Source organism: Excalfactoria chinensis, chromosome 1 (genome assembly GCF_039878825.1).
Source record: "Excalfactoria chinensis isolate bCotChi1 chromosome 1, bCotChi1.hap2, whole genome shotgun sequence".
In the NCBI taxonomy this organism is placed as follows: Eukaryota; Metazoa; Chordata; class Aves; order Galliformes; family Phasianidae; genus Excalfactoria; species Excalfactoria chinensis.
In genome coordinates, this window is record NC_092825.1 from 100543749 (window position 1) to 100569363 (window position 25615).

Here is a 25615-nt window from a genome sequence, read left to right on the forward strand (position 1 = left end):
ATTTGCACTCATCTGAAAAGTCCCTTTTATGTGGTTCTTTTTCAAGTTAATACAAGTGTTCACTTTTACAGTGTACAGTAGAGTAGTATGGTTTTCTGGTTGATACTTTCCCCATAAAGTCATTAATACAGGGTCTGAATCTGCACGTGGTTTTGCGTGTTAAATTGCTCATGTACATGTAGGTCTCAAGGATGTCAAAGAGGCTGTTCTTTTGAGCAGCTGTTCTCGTGCTTTACTGCTGAATGAGGATCATCATTTGGGCTTCGGAGTTTTCAAATTAAATGCACTTCAGTAAGCTTATGCAATGAGAACTGAAATCATGATAAATGCCATACTTGTTCAGCTAGTTATAAATCACCATTATACTAATAAAAGGAAGCATCACTGCTGACAAAACGTTGTCTCTTCTACAGTTCAAAGGACATACCAATTTACAGCAACTTCTTTGAATACCGGGAACTTATAAATGAATAAAGCAGTGAATATACAACTTTTTTCTATAAGAAGGATTTTGGCTTCGGTATTTTTCATTCATCACTTGAACTTGATCATCAAGAAATGAGGGAACCTAATCTGGCCAAGTCATTCCTAAAAGCTCTGCTAATTGTACTTACTTTAAAATACAAAGGAAGTAAACCACAATGGTTTAGATTATAAAGCATGCCTAGTGATCAAGTTCCATTTTTAGATACCTAATCAAAGACATTCAAAGCTACCCTTTTTCTGGAATCCAGGCGCCTTGAAAGTGCTTGGAGTTGAACCCCAAGACCTGCAAGCTCTCAGAATCACCAATCTTGAACTGATTGTGTTGCCCAGTACAGATAAACCTCCGAAACAGACCTAGGCATTTACAGTTAGAAATCATGCTGACCTTCAGAGCAAACCCACAATTTTTTAATGGATCTATTCCCCATGCTTATGTTTTTCAGTGCTTTTAAGTGAAGAGATGTATATACAGAACAAAAAAGGTCAGACGGAAGCAATCCTCTACTGACTATACAGTGTGGCTTCCCCACAGAACTGACTATTTTACAAAGCATATCCAAGAACACTGTTTTCCGCATGCAAACAATCTCCATTTGTAGGGGTCATAATATACTGAACACATATAGGGAAAACCCACGAGTAAGTTTACTAAGGGTGTATTGTGTACTCAGTCATGTGAGAAGAGCCCTGTGAACCCTCGACACACGGGGGATTACTGGAGGAGAGTGACTTGACGTAACACCATGTTAAAGACATGGCAGCGGAAGAGGCAAGGGCATGCCTGCACTTGATGCTCTGAGGGAGCCCCTGCCCTATGGATGAAATCCTACTGGAGCTGGAGGGCTCATCCCCAGAGCCTGAATGAGCTCCACATAGAGATCCAGCATACTGAGTGGAGTGGAAGTCACCGAGATGAAAAATGAGAAGGTCTGGTGGATTCACATCACCAACTTGTGTGTTAGTCTTCTCATTTGCTACCTTCTTTATGTTCTAAACTGCAAGTTTTAGGGGTGCCTGTGCTCACTACAGCATTTTGGGTTTGGAAAGGCTCAATACAGTATTTGACAGAAAACAATGCATTCAATTACAAAATCAAAGCAGTATCTTCTGGCACATGGGCAGCAGCAGCAGCTGAATAATAAGCTGGTTTCAGTGGGTGTTTGTTTTTAGGGTAAGGAGTTCTTATTTATTTATTTTTTGTTTGTTTTATTTACCATGGGAGGTAATTTGAGCTCTGGTATCAAAACATGTCATGTTCTGCCAAGAGGGGATTAAAGAGAAGAATGCTATGGAAAGAAACTGGATTTGTCAGTAAAGAACTAAGAGATTTTATTTACCAGAGTTTTGCAATCAGTGCTTTTAATCTTCATCACAATTGGGCTATTCAAAGGCCAAGAATTTCCTTCGATGGCTAGTAAGGGATAACCCCAAAAAACAAAAAGCATCTGCCTCAAATGCTAGAATGCTGTTGAGCATACAGCCACTTTCTGCCCTCCAAGGTTCAGGGCAGTGGGGCAAGCAGGGATATTTGCTTTAGGCAGCTTCAGCATATTGCCGCAACAGGTGGGCCTTTGCTGCTGTGAGGAAGAGAAATGGTGAGCTGGGGTAAGATGTTCCCATGGAAAATCAAGAGAGCTCAGTGACACAGATCATCAGAAGATATGAAATGTCACAGAGGTACGATAGAGCATGGCTCAGGGGAGGCTGGATGGAAGCTGCCATCCTGAAGGATGCTGAGCCTCTCCACTGCCCCAGAAGTGAGCAACCAAGAAGAGAACCCAGAGGCAGCAGCTCAGAAAGGTGTCTCCAGCACTGCTGTGCTGTAGGGGTGTGAAGGAAGCAAGAAATGAGCCCAGGGAATTCACTCTTGTCTCTGACCATCACAGTGAGCACTGAAAGCACTTACGTGGGGTAACAATAATGCACCTACAGGGTTCTTGTACCATGTCAAAGAGCGCCTACACTTTTGCAGTGGAGAGGGGAGTTTGGATTAGTGATTCAGAAATGGCAAAACTAAGTAAAACGGAGAGATCTGCTGTGAAATTGAAGAGGTGAAATGGGGATACTTGTTCCTACCTGCAAGCTGAGTTTCTCTAGTGGCATCCATCGGCTCAACATAGCTATCATGTGGCAAGAGACAGTGGACTGACTAATGAAAAATAGAACTGTGGCTGCCAAGTTGAATCACCACCCAAAAGATCTGGTGAGGCAGCTAGGGGCATTTCCAAAGGCATCTCTGTCATTGACACTGATTTCTCTGGGGTCAAGATGCTCGGCCACCTAACTAAAATCTTGCTAAGACGCCTTTCTGGTGTGATGAGTTTTCCTAAAAACTCTTTAAAGTTTTTGTGTTCCAAACAGCTTGCCAGAACGTATGCAGAATGGCTCTGTCAAACCTTAGGCAAAACCTTCAACAACAACAACAGCAACAGAACATTTTTAAGCTCCTTCCTTCTGCTTAAAAACCAAGGCTTCATGTCATGTCTTCAGTAAAAGGTGTGCTTTAGGATGTGCCGTGTTGAGGATATAAAAGAAAAAAACATAAGGAAAATTCGTGTAAGTGGAGATGTTGCTTGGGGACTGAGAACATATTTGCTGCCTTATCTACTGCTTTTATAACCTCAGGAAGTGCCAGGCAATTGGAATACAAAGATCGGTATCTTTGATATATATCGACACTTGGAAATCTTCTGGATTAAACATCATTACATAACTCTTTCCATTAGGGTGTTAAGTTGATGAAAAAGGGTTTCAAGCCTTTTTAAATTTTTTTATTTTTTTATTTTTATTTGAGAGCTGCATGCAAAGAGGCAGGCAGGGACTCTGAGTAAGGCTGGTGCCCTGCAGCTGTGCATGCTGCTTGGGGCTGAGGAGCTTACCTCCTCGCCTAGCGCTGCCTCAGCTCTAACAAGCTGGGGAGGCTCTGATATGTGGCTGGGGGATCCAAACCCTCAAGGATGGCTTCCTGCCACAAGACCGGGGGAGGTCTTCTCCTCAAGGTACAAGGTTTGTAGCCCTGGCTACCCACATGCAGTGCTGGTGCTGGGGAGCTGGCTGAGGTCTGTCCTGGGACTGTTGGAGACATGGTGATGAAGGTGGGAGCCAAGAAGACACTGGGAATCTACAGGCAAAGACTGTGTCTCAGTTCTGAGAGGTGACTGAGCAGAGCACTGACAACATTCCTGAGTCTTCCATTGCCTGTTCCAGAGAATGAACTGTCCCTCATTTGGTCTTGTTGAAGCCACAGGTGCAGGGAATTGATTGAGCAGAACAAAATATGAGCCCCGAAAGCATCTCTGGGGTCATGCAGTCCAGCCACATCCTATATTGTGCATTTACATAACAATAAGATATGTCTTAAATTACACCTTTTTGTCTCTTATCACCCCCTGGAAGGCTGCCAGCACTGCACAAATACCTGAGAACCATCTTCCAATTTCCTGCCTAAATTCATTGATGGCCAACTTAGAGAATAACCACTTGCTCCCAAGACAGAGTGGTCTTTCAGCACAAACAGGGATCCCCCCTCCCTGGTGTCCCTTTGCTGTGTTCACTGACTGCAACTATCTTTGCACACAGCCTTTGTTTTGATGCCCTCAATAAACCCAACTTCTGATCTCTTTAAAGTAAGCTCTGTGCTCCTCCTATCAAACAGTTCATTTTACACCCAGTGCTTAATTTTTCTTGGACACTGGGCGATCATGGATCAAATCTCAGATGAGATTTGTCTAGACATTTCTGTCTTGCTATGAATGAAGCATCCCACCTATGGTACATGAAAATGGCAAAACAGGGTCCTGCTTCAGACAGGTGAGAAGATGATGGGGAGGTGATGGTGGAATTAAAGTTTCTAATGCCAAACACAGGGAATTCCTTGAGACCACTCTTGTTTCTGAGCAACTTCTGGCTATTAACAGTCTCTCTCTTATGTCACAGAGAACCAGCCCTGCACACAAGCAAAGGCTCAGCAGGTAACAATATTTTATTCCTGTCAAAATTAATAATATTTGGAAAAGACCCAACTGGTGTTAAGAACTTTTAAGATTAAATGAATGCCATACATCTTGATGCAAGGAGCCTATTTCCACAAAGGATGAAATGGCAAAGTGAAAAGCCATGTGAAGGGCTGCAGCCAAAAAACAATGAACCCAATGAAGCTGAGGGTTATTTACTACGTATACCTCTCGCTTATGTCTTTAGCAGAGATATTTACAACCCATCTTTTTCCATTCTATAGAATACATTCTATATATGCTACAACCTCACAAACATTCTCCAAGATACAGATATGGAAGGTGTTAGTTTCACAGCAAAATGAGAAGTCTTGCTTGGCCAGAAGTGCTACACAGCTTAGCTTTCTGCTTCTGCAAATGGCAAAGAGTCATATTAATGATATTCCCTTATATTTTATGCTTTCAAGCAAACTTCTGTAAAACATGCTCCAATTTGGTCAACATGAGTAACTCTGGACGAAAACAACAGCACGTGTGCTTTCAGAACTATGGGATAGGCTTGGGCACCCTTCAGAAGGAGGTTTACCCAGATTTGTTAGTAGGGGTCATGAAAGAGGACTGATTTTTTTCCCTGAGTAGAATTCTGTTAGACTGAATGAGAGGAGAATGGCTTTCAGTAAGCTAATCTGCATGGTTCATGCATGGTTCATGCATCATTCTGCTCATCCTTTCACATGGAACCTGGTTTATGACACAGCAAATAAACAGTAGGGTGAGTCTGCTTCTAATGACACTGTACCCTTTAAAGAGAAAAGCTGCTGAGGTTATTCATGGCAATATTAAAGCATTATCTGTCGAGACATAAAGATGAATCAACAAAACCTATTGTGCTTTCAGTGAAAAGGTATTTCTCCCTATAACATCTCCTCTTGACAGAGCCAGCTAAACAGATCTGCTTTACAAATATTTTGTAACAACAACACTCATTCACCAAATTTCCTCCGACCTCCCAGTGGTCATGGCACTCAAGCCTTTGGGTCCTCAGCACCAGGGTGGCTTCACCTCTCCTTCACCTATTGTCCTCCTGCTTTGTTCTCATGTACTTCCAGCATGTTGCTTGCCCACCCCCAGTGTCTCCATTGAAGGGATGTGTCCTGGCCACTCACAAAATTCAAGCAGCCTGTCTTATGGTACAGAAATGTTGCTCTGGAGCTGGGGAGGTGAGCTCTGGGCATCTAGGAAAAAGCACTGGAGCACTGCATCCCTGGATGTGTTGCTGGGAGATGACATCAGGGCTGCCGATGGCCTCCTGCCACAGCCCTGCTGGTCAGGGAAGGTGCTGATAGGCAGGATGCCAAGTTCTGGTGGAACTTGCTTGAGATACCTGAGAGTATATTTTGGGATGGAGAGGTCCGGTGGTTAATCAAGTGGAAACACAATGATATGCTGAGGGAATGGCAAGGAGAGGCAGACACGGCTCCACTGGATGTGAACATACAGGCATTTAGCATATTGCACAGGGGGCAGGGCTGGCGAGTCTGGGATCCTGGGAGGCCGTGCATCTGTCTTGGATGAGAGCTGCCTTGTATATGCTTCTGGCTCTGCTAACCTGCGTCTTGCTGAGCTGATTCAAAGTGGAAATATTAGGAACTGGGACAGGATGCAATCATAGCAAGAACAAAGCTGCCTTAATTCCCCACGCTTAAACACCGCCCTTGACTCCACTAGTGCGTTTCCCTCGTTCATGGGAACCCAGATAAACTCAGGCTGTTTTTAGTAGAGCAAGATTACGATAGCAAAGACCTTGAAATGTCTCCTCAACAAAGCGCAGTGCACCTGGAGGAAGACAAAAGGCTGGCCTGTAACAAAATAATCTCTCCATCGTTAAGTTTTTTTGCTAATTCAAAAAGCTGATCTCGACACGATCTCTGTTACTTTGCCATCGGTGCTGGTTCTGCTGCTTTGGTTAAAGATCTGTCAGCAGTTTTATTACAGACTCTCGTTTCCAGGGATTTGAGTCTTGCTCATAAAAACACGGTCCCAGCTGAAACTTAACATATAAGGTTACAAAACTTAAAAAAAAAAAAGAGTGAGCAAGAGAGCTCAAATATTTCTAGGGCTATAAAAGCATAAACAGAAACAGAAGCATACAGCTTCCGTACAGACAGGAAAAATAGCTTTATTCTATCTATTTTTTCCAACTAGCAGGTAATTAACAAATCACTAGTTGGAAGCCTTCACAGGGATAATGTGAAAATAAAAATGGTTGAAGTAATTTAATTGCAAACATTTTAGGATGATATTCCTAACCTCCTAATTTGCTTAGGCTATTTATTAGCTCCGTGTTATTGCCTTAGAGGAATACCTTCCGAGGCGGATGACTTACAGATATAAAACATTTCTATTGGCCCTTAAAAAAAAATCGTACTACAAAGGAACCATATGAATTCATATTTTTAAAAGTCCTGCATTATGGATCTACCTACTCCAGTTAACATTAACCACTGTAAAATTACTAATCATATATTTACCGTCTGGTTCAGACCAGGTATTAGGAGAAACTCAACCATAATACATATTAAGATTTACATTTATTGCATGTGTAAATTCCAATGCTCTGCAAGGGTTTTGCCTAAACTTTCACAAATAGCAACACCCAACCCAGATGACAGAGCTCTATTTTCTCTTCCTCTGAGCAAAGGAAGGGGTGAGTTAAGGATGAAGTGTTAGCTGCTGTCTGAGCTCTAACTGCATTTCCTTATGCTGTGAGCTGGGTCAAAGCCTTTGACACGATACGCTCAGTACTTGCACAAAGTAATCTTTCAACTTAAAACATGTGTGATGTGGTGGAAGCCTTCTCTCCCCTTTTGTTCCCCTTTTGTCTGTGAATTGGTTATGGTTAGAAGTTTTAAATGAACAGGTGTACTCGCTTGCTCCTTGTGATATGAAAGAAGCATAAAACTCGATTATAGCAATTTATGGTCTCTTTACTTGCTTGGACTTGTATCCATGACACAAGCAGCTTTATGCTCAGCTTCAAGACTGGGTAAAATAGGAAGTTAAAATTAACCTCAATCCTTTTATAGACGAAAACCTCAACAAATAAACAGTGGTTTAGTGGCATGGCAACCTGCCCCTTTAAATCCAAAAACTATTCTGAGTTGTCTATTTTGAGTTAGTTTTGCTTTTTTGAAAAAGATAATTGGGCTTGGATGAAGAGAGGAGTAGCCTGTGATTCATAATGGTGTGAGTTAAAGCACGATGTGACGCTGCTCCATTGCTACTAGCAATGCATGGGCTTTTTTGTCTCCTGCCCACATATAAAGCACCCTGTGCTCTCAAAGGGTCAGAAGCATGTCATTTTGGGGATCTCATTCTGAAACATAAAAAAATACAAATGGAAACACCCCAGTTCTCTAGATATCCCCCAGCAGACCAGCCTGACAGCCAGCCCCCCTTTCAGCACTGACAAATATACAGTGGTGGTGCAGCTCGGTCACCATCCAGCCCCTTTGCCCTGTTGCTACAGAAGGGCAAAGATGAGCCCTGACAGCCAAAAGGTGCCCACAGCAGGAGCCCAGCATCACAGAGGATTTGGACTTGAGTTTATTTCACCAGCAGAGACTGCAGTTTCAACAAGTCGCTCAAGGAGGTCCCAGCATAACATACAATTGTGGACACAGAGACTAGGGGGAACTCAGAGGAAGCTTTGGAGGAGGGCACCAATGAGGAAACACTACCAGCTCAACTGCTGCCGCCTTCAGAGCTACATCTGCAGGTGACATGTATTAAAACCACATTCATGGATAGCGAAGTAGAGCAACATACTAAATGTATTTCTGGAGTGAGCAGCTGAGTCCCCAGAAAGGCGAGAAGCCATCCCAACAAGGGACCTCCATGCAAAACAAGGGAAGGGGGATAAGCATGGCCGAACCTGATACTCTGCTAAGCATATAGAGTTCCCAAGAAGCCAAGGAATGCAAGTCTGTGACTGATACCTCCACACACAGAGCTGCAGGCTGAGCAGTCACTGCAGCATGGGCATTAGCTTTTGAAGGAGCTGAGCTGTATGCAGAAGCTCACAGTATAGCCTGATCTACAGCTCAGAATGGCAAAGGAGGTGAGAGTTGCGGGTTGGCAAGTTGAAGGACTAGATCCAGGGAAGGAAGATACTTTGAGGTCCTTCTCTGTTGTTTGTTTGTTTTCCCTGCCTTTTACAACAATGTATACGTCTCAAAAATGCACACTTCTGCTCCCTGTGAAGTCAACAGCAGGTTTGCAATACATATCAGTGGGCCAAAGACCTCCCTTGAGGCATCATGCATTATATTCTATAAGCAATAACCTTTTATGTATGCACAAAAGTAAACCTTGACTTTAAAAACGAATACCAAAAAAAGTGACTGTTGAAGAAATCTCTCTCCCCTCAACTATGACCAATTCATTCTGGGCAGAAGAGGAGAGGAAAACTACACTGAGAACAGCTCTCACTGTAACAAGTACCATGCTGCATCCTTCCTCTGGTGGGCATCTCACTGTGAATCTGCACCTTGATATGCATTTTGCAAATCAAAATCAGCTGACTGTAGTGATCTGATTCTTTGCTTACAGATTTTGGTGGCAGATTTGATCTTAGCAGAGACAGGCTCAGATCCAGCAGAGGCAGATAAGGTTTCCAACTGGGTTGCTTGGTTTCACTGGCATATGTGAACCTCCATCTCAGAGGAAATTGGGCTCCAGAGTCATCATTTTATAAGCTTTTGATCAAATACAACCCAATGGATAACCACCAACCCCAGAAATAAGTTCAAACCAGCCCTCTCACATTCAGGTCTTGGCTCTAGGGTCCTTTGCCTAAAGCTTTCTTTGTGACTGCCTCCCTTGAAAGGCCAAATCAAGGCCCTGACAGCACATCTGTCTCATTCAAGCACACAATTAATTGATAACCACCCATCAAGTAATACACCTATAAATATTAAAAAAGCCTGTGTTAATGCACCTTTGCAAGAAAACAAAGACTTGCAAGGTGTCTACGAGTCTCGGGACAGCCAAAAAAGAGAGATGGGAACAAGGCAGAATGTGCCTCTGAGCCCAGGAGCTCTCAGCGGGGCTGGGCAGGTGCTGGGTGAGCAGGGGAGGATTTTGGGTACTTACCCTGAATCTGACTCTGAGGCTGAGGGTTAAAAGCAGTGGTGTGGTTCAAGGAGGCTCGTGGGTTGGGTGTGGGGGCTGGGTGGTGTGGGCTGACCCTCATGGCCGTACGACGCAACTGCTCCAGTTCACTCAGGCGCTCTGAAAAGGACAAGCTCCCGGGCTTTGTCTGCTCATCTAGTTTCTGACGATGTCCTATTGTGGGAGGGGGGGGGAAAAAGATCAGAAAATCTCACTGATACATGAGGTCCGTTGACTTTTCTTTTAATTTTACTTTCTAAACCCCTCCTCCACTGGTGAAGTATCTAAGCAGCTAGTGGCTATCTGAAGTTATACTGAAAATACCTCTCTGGAAGGACAGGAGAAACAAACAATGCATTGAAACCATATCATGGGGCAGCCCATGACACGGTGTACTCTGAAGAACCAGGCCCACTGAAAACAGCAGTGCCTCCTTACTACAACTCACTCTGGGAGAGGAGGCTTTTATAGAAGAAGTAACATCTGACAGGATGAATAACAGAAGGAAACTTGTGGTGGTCCCTGTGCTAACCCTGCATCAGAGTAACTCATCTGAAATGCAACCCTAGACTGTCATAAAGTACTGTACTCAGTACTGTGGGGCCGTAAAATAACAAACACAAATAAATCTCATTTTTGGACTCTTTAGCAATTGCTTTCCAAACAGAAATAGACAAGAAACACCAGAAGCTGGCAGAACTGCAGCTGCAAGGTCACGAAGTCTCCCTTAGCAGCACTAGGAGTTTCCAAGACATGAGGTCCCACCAGAAATCCAACTATAAGAAAGCAGACCCTAACATGGCAGAATAGGATGAAGCACAGTGCCACTGGCCTCAGCCAGGTGGGAGGAGTAGGACCTAGAGCTTGGCCTAGGGCAGGCCTTGGAATGCTGTCCTTATGGCACTCTGCTGCCATGACCTCACAGGGCTGCCAGGGGACAGGAAAGGAGTTGGAAAGGCCTTGCTCCAGCATGGCATTGGGGTACATCCAGGTTCGTCTGGAAGAGCAGAGATCTGTCTTGCCACAGGCAGTACTGGTTTCAATATACGCTTTAACTAGGAGCAATGAGCAGTATGCGAGGTAATGCATTTCTAACTGCTGCCCATCAATGCTCTCTGCTCTGGGACCCTCAGTGTAAAGCTGCCACAAAATGTAACGTTGCTCAGTAGCAATTTGCACAGCCCACATGGAGAATGCCTCACCCACTGCAGCACTTGCTTTCTGTTTGGCATGATGAAAACACAAATTTTCTACCTTCATTTGCACCCTCTTAGGAGTTAACCTATCGCCTCTTCCATCTTACAGTTCACAGGAAACAAGCTCTTAGCAGAAAGACCATAAGAGGACTGTCTTTGAAACACAAATTGTCCTATCAAAGATGCTTTTTCAAATAGAGAGCAAGATACTGATTGCAGCAGCAGTATGAGAAATCCAAGCCCTATCTGTATTCAGCCAATGGAATAGGATCCCCAACTCCAAAAAGAGCACTTTCTGCTTTGGACCTTCACATGGATGCCATCAACCCTCTTTTCCCCCCAGTCTCAAATCTGCACTTTGCATTTGTCTCAAGAAATCAAGAAATCATCTGCCCTGTGAATCTTTGTAGCTTATTCTTTCCCCTTCCTTTCTACATGAAAACATGTTGTCCTGATGTGAATATATCTCACATATCTAGCCTAGAGGTCAATGAATGGACATCTTCAGTTCTACTTGCTCCATTGAAGAAAGTGGCGTTATCCACATTTTCTGCCAAATATCGTATTTCACTGCCTGTCTGCTCCTGATTTTCATCGTCTTGCAATAAAAGGTTGCTTTTGGCAGCTCTCTGTGCATTTCCACCTCCTTTGCCTGTCTACCTCCTGTGCTCCTTTGGCAAGTCCTCCCAGAGCTCAAGGCATCGGCAGTGAAACGGACTGATACAAAACTTCTCCAAATAATCCACACATTCCCATACTATTCAACATCTAAACATTTATAAACACCCAGCTTCCAATTTTGTGTATCGGTGAATAAGCAACAAAAAGCTCTGTATGTCCTTTACTCTACAGAGCACTCTTTCATGCCAACCTAACAGCGTCATCAAGACACAAGACCATTTTATGCACTAAGGGGAAAACGTACATTCAAAAACAGTTCCCAGTAGCTGCATTTCTAAAATTAAATTTTATAACTTGTATTATGGTTCCAAATCTCAGTGGCTCGGCGTTTCTTCCTGTTGCCAGGCCTTTTGGCACAGCATGAAATGTCTCAGATTCCACACTGTGCTATAAATTATCCCAAGAGGGAAAGAAAAATTAAAATATAAAAAGACATATTATATAGCAGCGGTTTCACTGTTAAAGAGACCCATTAGGGCTTCCAAAAAGAAAAAAGGAGGCGGCGCAGGGAGGGGAGAAAGATGAAAAAGACTTCTATTGGATATTCTGGTGGGCCAAGAGCAACCGCTATGGTTCTCAGCAGCACGGATGCTGCTCTTGACACTGGGCTTTAACGTGAACACATGGAGTCATAACAAGATGTGTAAAATAACTCATGCATTTGGATTAGTTTAAGCTTCAGCAGTCTGACCTGAGTTCTTGCAGAGCCAAGATTTAGATCCTTCCAAATTCATACCTCCAGTGTAATTTACTCCTCATCCTGAATTCAGTTCAGCCATTTTCTGCTGTTAAGTCATCAGCATGACCTCTTCGTACCCTGCTTTCTTCTCTCCTGGCCAGGCTGCTGCAGCTCCTGTCACGGCCCCAAGCTATCCTAAAGCCCAGCAGCCTCATGCACAGGCAAGCAGGTCCTACAGGCTATGTTCAGGCCAACTAGGCAGCAACTAGCCTTCCCCTCTGATGCACTGCATTTGTGTCTGAATTAAATTAACCAAAGGCGCACCATCCTCCTGGAGTTACCACAGGGCACCCTACTCCAGAACATACCTCTACATGTCTCTTCATTGCCCATCCACCAACTAAAGCCCCAGATTTTAACTATCTGCGGTATTGACAGAGGGTGCCTCAGCTTGCAGCTTGCATGAGAACCCCACCTGTGTCATTGGAGCTGGTCAAGGAATCAGCACCTGCAGGCTCTTCCTCAGGACAGCTCAGCTATTTATTTAGGTCTCTGTGTGGTAGCTTTGTGGTGGGAACTACCAACAGATAACGTCAGGGAATTGTCATCTCAGATGTAGCTACAGAAGTGACCTTTGTTTATTTTTTTCCCAGGTCAGAAGAGCTATCCAACCTTTTCTCCTCTGCCAGTTGCTACAGGTAGCAGCACAGAACCTGTTTTTGTGGTAGGAAAGTGAAGAACCGTGTCAGAAAAATGTAACAAATATAAATAGTTTTCCCAAGCCACTATAAATGCACAGGCAGCGCCTTGCTTGGGTGACTTGTGTTTTTGTGTTTATTAGCTTTACTTTGAAGTTACCCTCTAAATAACTTGCTTAAGGAGCAGTCAAGTTGTCCTTAGCTCACCTCTGTAAAGCACAGGTCTATTATTATCCCCATTTTACAAGTGGAAAACTGAATCACGGGGAAACAAGGTGGCCTGCCCATGGTCAGACAGCGAACCTGCGGCATATGCCTGACTCTCTCAGCTCAGCACTGTGCCCAGTCCACTAGTCTGCACAGAGACATAGAATCATTGAATTGTTAAGGTTGGCAAAGACATCTAAGATCACTCTCACCATGCCCACTGCCCACATCCCTCAGTGCCACATCCACACGGCTCTTGAACACCTCCAGGGATGGTGACTGCACCACCTCCCTGGGCACCCTGGGCCACTGCATCACTGCTCTTACTATGAAGAAATTCTTAATACCTAACATGAACCTCCCCTGGTGCAACTTGAGGCTATTCCCTCTCATCCTATTGCTGTTACCTGGGAGAAGAGCTTGACTTCCGTCTCACCACAGCCTCCTCTCCGGTGGTTGTAGAGACTGATGAGGTCTCCCTCTTCTCCACACTGAACAACCCCCATTCCCTCAGCTGCTGTGCACCCCAGTAACAGCACTCCCAGCACCAGGCAGGGTGAAGAGGAGAGCTGGTGACATTTTTGCCTCTTTCTTCCTCGGGGAAGTAGAGTTTGAGGTTTTGCTTACAATAAACGGGATATCCAGCCCGTTTGGCTAAATGAAAGCATTGGGTGCTTCTTGACTTTTTTTTCCTCCTCATCCCTTTCAAATACTCCATCAGTGAGGTCAGGCAGATTTTTTCTTTTTTTAATGCAGAATATTAAACAAGGAGTGTAGAGAAAACATTAGCTTTTCTGATACTTCGACATCAACACAACATGAAAGTGTTTTCCCTCTTTATATGAGGGAAACTCGGTTTTATAGACTTCAAGAGGCAGCAGAGTGCTCAGCTTGGACAGCAGCCACCAGCTCGGAGTGCTGGACGTTGAAGCAACCAGAATGATGTGTCTCGGCAGCCCTCATCCCACACACATCCAGGGGAGGTGTGAAGCCCTCTGTGCTCCTGCTCTGCTCACTGCAGCTACCAAAATCGCAGTGGGTGCTCAGCAGCAGACAGCCGCAATGAATTTGAGCACAGCCCCCTGTCCCCAGAGGGAGCAGAACACCTCACTCTGCATCTCTTTCCTCAGGATGGAATAGGAGGCTTTTCACTCCCTCTGCAACCCAGAAGTGGAAATACACAGGAAAAGTGTTTGTTCAGGCTTTGCTGAAACAGGGAGGTCCGATCAGACCCAATGCTTTGGTTTCATGACATCTCACCGCTTTGGAACTCCACTGGAAGCTGATCTAGGCACCTTCACTTTACAGGGCTGTTTGTGTGAGCGTCTTTGGTTTGGCTCCAGCTGTAGCTGGATAGAAAATAAGCTATGTTTCATTGTGCCCAGCTAATAAATTGAGGAACGTGTTTTACCACGGAGTTAAAATATATTCAATTATTCTGTATGCAGTGAAGACTGAGAAGAAACTGTATTCTTTCACGTTTTTTCTAGGATGAGAGCACATGCTTTTTAGTGCAAAATATACAGAGTCTTGTAAACAAAAATGCGTCATAGTATTTCTGCACTATTACAAAGCTGGGTAAAGCAAAAGTTTGAAAATCAGCTGTTCTGCTTGTAAAATAAATTATATGTATATATAATATATATATTGCCAAAAATGGAAATAATGCCTAAGTGAATAATATTTTTCTATGTCTCAAGTGTTCCATAAAATAATTTACATAATTTTACAGCAACCAATGCAGCACCATTTACTGTGTGTTAAATCAGACACGATCTGATCATGTACAGAGGTATGCACTTGCTTACAGCTTCACAACTTCACTAACTGTTCTGATCTGGCAGCCTATGGGGCTCTAGAAAATGACACTTGAAAATGAAATCAGACTCAAGAGAGGTTTCCTCCACAGCCTCCACTACTTGGAAAGGACTTATATCACATTTGGGCACTGCAGAGACTGCTGCAGGAGCACACCGAAGCACACTAACCTTTTGTACAGCGTTATAAATACTGTGTAAAATGCTACTAGTAGAGGAACTAGACTAGCTATAGGATGTTTTCCTTCTCCTCTGTTAAAAAAGTGCTGCAGCAAGGAGAAATAAGGGTAATGGTAGACAGAGCTCTGAGTAGACTCATCAGCAATTATATTTTTTGGCTGTTTTTCTTAAGCACAGTGTAAGAAAAGCCTTATTTCCAGACAGTAGGAACATCACGGCAGACAGGATATTATGCTAAACATTCTTGTGCTGTGTCTGTAATTACCAGCAGAAGCAGTGTTGGTCATCAGACCCAACATGACCTTAGGCACGAGGTACTGGGAAACGTGAGAATGAGACAGGGCATTATGCACATGCACCATTCCTGGCACAATGAACATCCAGATGTCCTTCAAAAGCCAAATGCCAAGTAATGCCAGCACCATGTAATGCCAAACACACACACAGACTGACAACAGGAAATCTTTCCAGCTGTGTTTCTTCTATCAGCTCCCTGGCAAACCTTGGGCTTTCCGTGCCTTTATGGAAAATCTGTTTGTTGTTCTGACTAACTGCAGACAAGCTAGACATTTCAGGTGTCATCCTTTGCTCTGCATTTAATTTTTCCACTCGATAATCCAATTTGGCTGTGTGTTAAGCAAGTGTCTGGTGATGCCAAGAAGGCAAACAAGGATTCATGTGGCACATTCACTCTCCAGCAGCTCCACCAGTGCAGACCCTGCTCTGTGGGAAATACAAGGCAGCTGATGGCCTCTCCACTGGGGCTTTTCACCCCACACTCATCACAGAGCAGTGACACACAGTAGTAACTTGCAGCTCCTGCTGAGCAGCTGGGGCACTTTCTTCCTATGCTTTTTTTTTTTTTTCTTAATAGGAGTTAAATATTCCTAGCAATACTGTTTTCCTTACTACTTCTTTTTAAAATTAGTTCCCCCAGCTGAGAGTCAGAATCAAGCCCATCTTGCCTGGTCTGTAATAGAAAAGGAACTTCAGTTTCCTGTTTTCCAGATGAGAGCCCTAATTACAAGCTATGAGCCCTTCTCTCTCCATTTCTATCCATATTTAATTCTCCAGCTGTACTGGGAGTGTCCACATTTTGAGATGAATGGTGGTGGGCTGAAGAGTGCACCCTTCCTGAAAAAAGGCAAAACCTTTTGGTCATTCTCCTTTCAGGCAAGCATGCTGAAGTGCACAACTACAGGCCTTTCTGATCCTGACAAACTCCTGAAAAGCTTCATGCTCATCCTGAATTACAACAGCCAGAAAAAGCAACCTTGGAAATTGCTGCAAGACAGGAAAGATGCTTCCTCCCCTCCAGCTCTGCTGGTACAGCCTGTGCTGTACTAACAAACAGCAAAGCACAAACACACCTCTGCTTAAATCTTAACACACAGTAAAACAAAAGCAGAAACAAAACCATACCAAAACAGCACAACTATTTTGCTTGACATGTGTCCACCAAAACGTCTAATGAACATGACATATAGGTGTCCTCTATTTTTGTTGTCAGAGGGCAATTATTAAGCAGGCTCTTCTCTGGAAGAGACTCAGTGAAGTAAAAGTAAGGGAACTGAACTCAGTGAAGTAAAAGTAAGGGAACTGAAAGTTAAGAGTTTTGATGGAAGAAGTTGTTCATGAAGTTAAATTAGTCTGCAAAATAATACCCTTTGCCTTCTTTTCCCTTTCCCCCATGTTGATGTATACGCTCCAAGAATCCTGACTCCTTGACAAAACTTTAATGACTCTCAACTTAAGCAGCACATTGCCAAAATCCTCTTTTGTTTCTTTATAGTTTGCATCTTCCCACACGTACAAACTGCCACAAGAATACCCTCTAGACATGGGCTGAGACATAATAGTTGAAGATAGGGATGAGAGAGGAGGTGTAGAATTAGGAACAACCAGCCAACCAACAAGTACACCAGCAACCAAGAAAAACAGTGGCACAAAAATAGGTCTCTGTACAAGGAAAAAGCTGCAGAAACACAAATCTCAGACTGCAAGGACTGAGCCACCATTTAAGCAGCCCTCTGAAGATGGTTGCACATCCACTGAACGAAGGGGATGAGGCTCCTAATCAAATGCGCAGACTTAGTTGGGATGAAGCTGAAGCCTTGCCCTCTGAGCCAAGGCTGTGCAAAGTGGGGATGCATTTGCTTTCATTGTGTGCCTTTGAGAGGCCAAACATATGGAACAGTGAGTTGCACCAACACGGTAGTACTGAAGGATAGGAACTCTCTTGAACTAAAGACCTTTACTTTCCCTAAGGCCAGTGGGTGGTGCTTTCACATGGCAGCTGTGAATACCTGCTTTTGCAAATAAATGAGGTTGAACCTTTTTATCTGTAAGTTACTAAGTAGTCCCTGCTCTGTACTAACGTGCCACTGCGCCTACACAAGACGGCAGTTCACTGAAAGCTCATAAATTCATGTGGTTCTGCCGTGTCCTTATTTTAGGTTCTTGAACCATTTTTTGCTTTCCTCGTTTTCTTTGCAGCTGCAGAGAGATATAGTAAGCTACTGTATAGCATTTTGAAAGCAGGGCCTCTGAGAAGTTTCCAAACTGCATACAAGCAGGTTATTCTTTGGCTTGTTTTCTTTGGCTTGGTGTTAGCAGTGCAGAATGAGTCAAACAGTATTAACTTTCAAGAGGGAAGTGGTGTGGTCAACCAAAACTGTTTGCGGCTAGATTGCGAAGATAGGTAGAGCAGGTAATGAGGAACAGCCCATAACGCCGGGGTGCAGGTAGGAGAGGCAGAAAGACTCAGACAAACAGAATCCTCAATAATTAAATCAACACGGTCACCAAAAGTTTTGTGCAGCTTTATATGCTGGGGTTATGACACTGTCTGACTCCTCCTGACTCCGGTCAGCCCAGAGAAGGCAGCCTGGTATGCTTAGTGCTTAATGGACTGCAACAACATCACTCTGCCAGGGAAGAACAAAGGGCTGAAGCCATTAAAAAAAAATAGAAATGTATAAACTCTACTACTAGACTTTACTACTGTGGCCAGTTAAATTCTTTCTCATGTCTCCTCCCATTTTCACAGTCTGCTTCTTATCTGCTCCACAGTTAAAGAAGGCAAGGGCCATGTATTCATTCTTCTTGCTCCTTAGGGTATGTTTCAGTCATTAAAAAGCAGTGTGCTGTAGTACAACAGACAGCCCTTTCTCCTACAGTGTAGAAGATCAGTGGACACAGACTCATCCAAGCACTGCTCTCCACATGCTTTACAGTGACCCATGCAGCACCGAGGTATGGACAGTCTGACTGAGATTCAGTGAGTGAGGGCCTCAGAGGGGACAAGGACAGTCACATTCCCATTGGCAAACCTACCTGCCAGCACACTGCATGTCAGTGCTTTTCTCACATACACACTCACACAAATGCATGTTTCTACAGAAAAAAATATTCCCCCCCCTCAAAAAAAAAACTTGTCTATCAATCACAGCAGAGATAAATTCTTTGTAGTTAAGTGCACTTGACAGAAGAATGTCAGAACTACTGGCTGCTTTGGAAGCATTTTTTAAGTTGGAATGGGCTGCCCATAGAAGCTGTGGTGCCCCATCCCTGGAAGCTCTCAAGGACAGGTTGGATGGGGCCCTGGGCAGCCTGAGCTGGTGGGGTTGGGGTTGGGGTTGGGGCTGGGTTGGCTTTGAGCTCCTATTCAATCCATACCATTCTGTGATCCTATGAATATACGTTCATCTAATTCTTTTGCCATAGTTACAGAGGACTTTCCCTCTGACTTTAGTAGAACTACACCAACAGTAGATATACTTGAAAATTCCATTGTGCAAACAAAGGTAAACAAAAATACCACCGTCTTTGTTGCTGTTCAACAATTACGCAATAAAACAATGAGCACTCAGTGCAGAAGTTAAACTGGCAAAGATGAAACAAAGTGAAAGAAATGAAAAAGGAAAGTACCAAACCCCTTCTCAATTCTGAATCACGCTAATTTGAGAGAGAAAGTAAAAGATCTGTGTGAGATTAAGTGACTCAAACAAGGGGCAGAAATAATTTATAGAGGACCAGGCTGCTCCTAGCCTACATCACAACAACTCTTACTTCCTCTTTTCCTATTTTACGTGAGGAAAGAACCTATACTGTCAACACTTCTGTCTATCTTTAAGCAATGCAGTTCATAGCTTAGGCAAGCAAATACGTATGAACTATCACACTCACAGAAAAGCAGTCTGTATAGCAGTGCTTAACACAAGATTTTGTACTGCGAGTATTGTGGCAATTTCATTTAACTACAATGACCAACTCCCTGCCCCCATCACCCAACATCAACTCTCCCTACTGTCTCAGCAGTGAGACTGATAAATGTTGTGGAAAATAATTTGCACCATGAAATCTCAAGAGTGCTGGTATATAAAACAAAAGATTAATAACGAGTGGGACAAAAATGATGTCCCTACAACTAGGGCATGTCTGGCACCCACTAAGAGACAGTCACATTGCTTGAATTTTGGCTAGAAATGTTCTGTTCATTCACACAGCTGCTGTAGGCTTGCACACTGCCATTGCACAAGCTGACTATGATGCCTCCAGAGAATGCTTGTAATTTAAGCACCCATCCACCCACTCATCAGGCAGTGTCAATGAGACAATGGGACGCAGGGATGCAAATACGCTCAGAGAATCAGCGCTGCTCAGCCATCGGCTCTTCTTGCAGCCCATCCCTTTCTTTTGTCTATACAAGATTTATTTAGATTGGAACCTCTCGGGGGCAAGTGTCTAAGCCAAGATTTTTAAACAGTGATTTGCAAGTTCGGGTTCCTATCCTCAGAGCTTAGTACACCATGGACTCTGTGGCATGCAGCTAGTGTTAGCAAAGGGAAAGAGTCACAGCCACACTTGCATTTCAGTACAGGGATTTTGCTATAGAGAAAGGAACTTAAAAAACGTCACAGTTCCCTCTATGCACTTTCTGCCAAGAAGCTTTTAAGCACTGTACATCAATAGGTGAGTGAAAGGATCTGAAATGCCATCATTTGAATTTATATGGTGGGTCTATTTCAGTGATGTGATGGTTCATTCTCTCATGGTGTCTAAACAACTCTTTGGTATACATTAGCCTCAGTTTCCAGCAGATGGAGGCATCTGCAGCAGCAAACAACCAAGAAATGAAGGCATTTCATGCTATTTCAGGTCACTGAGGCTACAAAGGTTTGGATAACTGCTTGGCTTTTTCTTGCAGGAGGAGGCTGAAGGCAAAGTTGCTCCTTCTGAGCAGATCCAGGCCAGGGGCTTCTTTTTTGAACTGCACAAGTGAGCCCAGACTACTCCAGGCCAAGGTCTGAGGGTGCCCTCAGCTGTGGCAGACCAAAGCTATGCATCCCCATGGCTAGCTCTGCCAGAAGGCAACAGCCAGCAACTGTCCCACGAAAGGCATTTCTTTAGCCAGCAGCCTTTAAAGCTCCTTCTCCAACCCTATTTAGCAATATTATTCCCCGTCTGCTTCACAGTATCCTGCCCTTTGATACAAAGATGCCAAAAAAGCATTTGGGAAAACCACAGATCCAATATGGGATAATCGCATTTAATGCACAGCTTAACCTTGGACAGCTCAGGGCCGCTGGGGCAAAATCTGTGCAGCCCTTTCATTTTGCACAGTCTTCAGGCACCTGGTCCATTAGTGAATTTTTCAGAGCTATGTAGGTTAAAACAATTCAATGAGAAAAACAGAAAGAAGCAGTCAAAAGAAGAAAAACCTAATTTTTGAGCAGACATACACGGTAGGTCAAATGGCCTAAGGGAAATATTTAATTTAAGAGTCATACTATTTCTACCAAGTTTCCTAACCAAAAGTATTTTCATCAGGAGCACTCCTCTTGATCTGGTTACTGCTAATGATTTTCCCCATGGACTTAGCTCATAAAAACATAAATTGCTTTATGAATCATAGAATCATAGAAGTTGGAGAAGAAAATGATGGGTTAGGTCATCTTGCCCTTCTCTCTGACAGTGCAGTACTGTTTCTTTCTATTAAAAAAAAAAAAAAAAAAAAAAGAAATGAAAATGAAAATAAGCATTTCTGTAAAGCTGGAGAATGAAAACACAAAGTTTAGAAGAGATTTTCAAAATACATAATGAAGACAGTGGAGGAAGAGCCAGATTCTTAAGTACCTTGGCTCTCTCTAGAAACCCTGACAATTTGATGAGAAGAATCATCTGGATAGGCACAGTCAGAAATTCAGTGGCAAAAAAGAAGAAGGCAGTGCTGTAAGCAACGCACACAAGATGAATATATAGTTATATAGTTACATATATGAATAGGCTGATGGGCAAGGAGCTGCCCATAGATTGTACACTGTGACCAAATGTACGGCATGACATGCAAGAATCCAGGGTCTGAAAACCAGAGACAGGACTTGGTTCAGAGGGGCAGTGCTCATGCACAAGGATACACATTGTACTATTGTCGCCTAACGTGACATCTCCACACATCAGAGTGAGCCAAAAAGTCTGTGCTTTGTATGCTTGCCTTCAGAGCCCTTGGTCTGAGCATTCTTCTGCTTGCCAAAAATGGTTTCAAATGCTGCTCTGCATTACTTTTTGAAGTTGTTTTTTTTTTTCTATTCTCCCAAACATGCATAGCTTAAGAGGCTGTCCTATATCATAAAAAATCAAATTTTGGAACCCTTTTTAATTCTAGCACAAAAACTGCTCTTATTCTGTCAGTCTCTAAAGAAAAAAGAACGTGTTTCTGTTATTTCTGAAGTTAACAGCTCTAAAAATTTGGTTTTTTTTTTTTAATTAAAAAAAAGTATATATATATATATATATATATATATATATATATATATATCCATGATCTATTATTTTCACTGAAAATTGTCCTGTTACAAAACTCTAATTTTTATCTCAAAAATGGCATCTTACCTCACAGTATTTTTTACAGGCCATGTAGATGCTCATTAGAATCCAGCCTATCTGCAGCCTCTACAAACTTAAGTAGATGAATCAACATTTGTTACTGCAGTTGGCTTTGGAGGTAAGCATGGTTTCTCCAGAGTTCTGCAAGATAACAGTAACTAATTTTGTTCCTAACACTTTCTTTCCCACATTTCTTTTCAGTCAGGATATCTTAGAAAACACAGGTCAGTATTTCTGCAATTCCTGCAGCTCAGGTGAGAGACTGAGTTATGGATCCGTATCTTAGAATCATAGAATGGCCTGGGTTGAAAAGGACCACAGTGATCATCCAGTTTCAACCCCCCTGCTACATGCAGGGTCGCCAACCACCAGACCAGGCTGCCCAGAGCCACATCCAGCCTGGCCTTGAATGCCTCCAGGGATGGGGCATCCACAGTTTCCTTGGGCAACCTGTTCCAGTGCGTCACCACCCTTTGAGTGAAAAACTTCCTCCTAATATCTAACCTAAACCTCCCATTTCAGTTCAAAACCACTCCCCGTTGTAGGCATGCGAGTTCCCAAATATTGATCAGTGACCTAGAAGCACTTTTCTCCCAGTTTTATTTTGATTCTAGCCTGCATGCAAGAAGGCTGATATCATCTTAAATCCATTCAGTACATGGCACGCATGTACCGATACGTTCAACCACAAATCCCGTGCAGGTAACAGCTGCGCTATCTATTTTGGTACAGGCTACAAGTGTACCTTGATCTAATCATAGCAGCGCAGAACAGGATACACCCACCGAGAGAGGGGATAAAAAAGCACGTATAGCCCCAAACAGCATGTCTCTCTCAGAGACATAACAGTTATTTGGAGAGAATTAATTCTGAGTTTAATTACTAAAAACTAGTGAATGGGTGACAGCCGGGAAAACTGAGCTGTGGTCAGGATTGTTCCAAGCATGTGAGGAACACATAAGGGAGAAAGGTCTAGGTACTGCTCTTTCCTTCCTTTGTAACACTTCATCCCTGCAAGCCATGTGGTATTTTAGTCCAATGTGGAATAAGGACAGCAGATACCATACTGAGCTTGGAGAAGAGAAGGTTTCAGGTAGACCTCACTGTGTCCTTCCAGTACTTCAAGGGAGATTTTAAGTAGGAGGGGGAACAACTTTTTACATGGTCTGACAGTGATAGGACAAGAGGGTTTAAACTAAAAGAGGGCAGATTTAGGTGACATGTTAGGAGGAAATCCTTTCCCCAGCAGGCAGTGAGGTGCTGGCACAGCTCCCCAGAGAAGCTGTGATGCCCCATCCCTGGAGGCACTCAAGGCCAGGTTAGATGGGGCCCAAGGCAGCCTGAGCTGGTGGGGGGCAGCCCTGCCCACAGCAGGCGGTGGGGCTGGGTGGGCTTTGGAGTTCCTTCCAACCCAAACTATTCTGTGATTCTGACTGAAACAGCCACCACAGTTCTGAAGCTGGTGAGCAGTCAGCCTACCGGACCTTGCAGCCCACTTAGGTGTGAAAGGAGCAGAATCCCTTCTGATGTTGCGTCATGAGTGACTTAGCAATAAAAGGAGCTGTGCATTCCTGCCAAGGGGAGCTGACCTCTGCTCAAGGCACATGTAAAGCCTCCTTGAGTACGGAACTCCTTTGTACCTCTGGTTTGCCTACGACAAAGTGAAATCATTTACAAGGAAGCTTTTTACATACATTTGAGTCAGGAAGATATGAGCGTTGCTTCAGTGTGTATTATATTTCTACTTCCTTTTTGAAATGTAGAATCTTATTAAATATTAACTACTATACCAACTGAAGAATTGATTTAAAACAGCAGGGTATGCCTGCAGGATGATTTTGTGTCCTACTATTCTAGCAGACTCATATTCAAAAAAACAAAACAAAGCTTATATGTTGTATGCAAACTGTGAACACGTCCAGGTAATTGTGTATGCAAACCTTGCATATACAAATGTCTGCTTTATGTGCACAGCTGTGAACCTGGTGCCTGGTTCACGAGGGACATTTTTCAGGGACAATTCAACCAGTTTTCAGAAAAAAAACAAAACACAAACTAAAGAAGAAACCTTATCCTGACAGCACTTAAAAAATACACGTAGATCAGATTTTTTCCATTAAATGCATGCAGCATCATGACGCAACTCAGGCAAATGAAGGCTCCATTATAAAATGCATATGAAAGATAAGAGTTTTCTAAGTTATTTAAACTCAAGTTTCAAACCCTTCTTCTCTTGCACCACTCAGTTAAAGTAGCCCCGAGCTGCATGTCTCATTCCCTAGTGGGTGTTTGAATCTTACTGCTTTCTTCTCCCAGGACGACTCCACTTAAGCAACAGCCAGAACTTCTGCCAAGTGTGCAGGAGTGAAAAACTAACCACAAACCTCAACTTACATCAGGGCACTTCGATAGAAATATGAAAATTCCACATTCTGAGGTTACAGATTGCCTGTGGTAACAGGCAGAGCATATGCCAGAGAAGCACCTACATCTGCCTACCTGTGCAATCCTCACTTCCCCCAAAACAAAGCAACCTTCCCCCTCTAACCTAACGAAAACAACCGTGTGCGTGAACGGTGTGAATATTCCCCTGGGATATCAAATCATTCCTCTTCTCTTTAAGCTTCATTCTTAAAAAAGAGAAAATAAATAGGGAACACTGCCCATCTGTGAAAATGGGTGTCCCACCGTGATAACTGTGTCTGCTTGTTGGAAGCATTGCTCTCAGCAATTACTGCTTTCCCAAGTTGTACAGAGGAATGAGGCTCAGTGAAGTCTACAGGGGAAAAACCAGGTGTTGCCTCTCAGGCATTTATTTATTTCTGCAGTGTGGCTGAGCTTGAAAACTTAGATCAATGACGTATTGGTTTCCAATACTTTAAAACCCTCTTAACATCTGAAAGACGAGACTAGCAAGAAATGATGCATAAGGTATACATTGCCCACCTTTTACCAGCATGCCTTCTGTCAGCTTTTGGTTATGTTCCAAACCATCTCTAGGTAGATACTTTATAAATGCAAAGTAATTCACGTTCTAGATCAGCTGAACACCCATGAAAAATAAGCCTTCAGGAAGGCATAATTAAAACCACTCATAGGACAGCCTTGGCTTGAGGCACACCCACTGATCCACATGCACTGGGTGCTCCTGCACTGCATACAGCTAGTGATGGAATGCCTGAGCTAAATAATCAAGACCTTCTGCAAATGCTCTTTTTAGTTCACTTACTTCTGGGTTCACGTGGTCCATCCACCGTTATCTTGATGGCTCTGTGGTACGTGGCTACTTGTGGCGGGTTTGTGAAGACTGTGATAGTCAGCGTGAAGCTTTTCCCTGCAAGAGAGAAGGTTACTGAACATATGTATTGAGAACATGTTGTCCTTTCAAACAGAATCAGAACACACCAAACGACACTAACCACTAGCTGTTCATATCTGCAGACAGATATGAGGCAGCATGGGCTCACTACTGTCTGCTGCTGGATGCATTCCTTTCGTGGCAACTGCTCAAAGCATTTGGGAAAAAAAAAATCAATTTATATGTAAATGTTCTACACTTTGTTTGCAAAATAAGGAGGTTACCCTTAACAGCTATAGTTTATCTGATCTACTAGACTACTGGTGCATTATCTGAACTTCTGAAAGGCGGTTAGTTCAG

General features: G+C 43.4%; 1 protein-coding gene across 2 annotated transcripts in view; it reads right to left on the bottom strand.

Annotated features, from left to right (window-relative positions):
* The window catches only part of RUNX1 (RUNX family transcription factor 1), a 65019-nt gene that overhangs the window by 19480 nt on the left and 19924 nt on the right, over positions 1–25615 (bottom strand). The window contains exons 3-4 of one of the 2 annotated variants that reach the window (XM_072344146.1): positions 25187–25291; positions 9594–9785 (exon numbers count right to left, since the gene is read on the bottom strand). In XM_072344146.1, the coding sequence (XP_072200247.1) occupies positions 9594–9785; positions 25187–25291 (297 nt within the window). The remainder of the gene's footprint in view (positions 1–9593; positions 9786–25186; positions 25292–25615) is intronic. The other variant, XM_072344155.1, reaches the window with a different exon arrangement.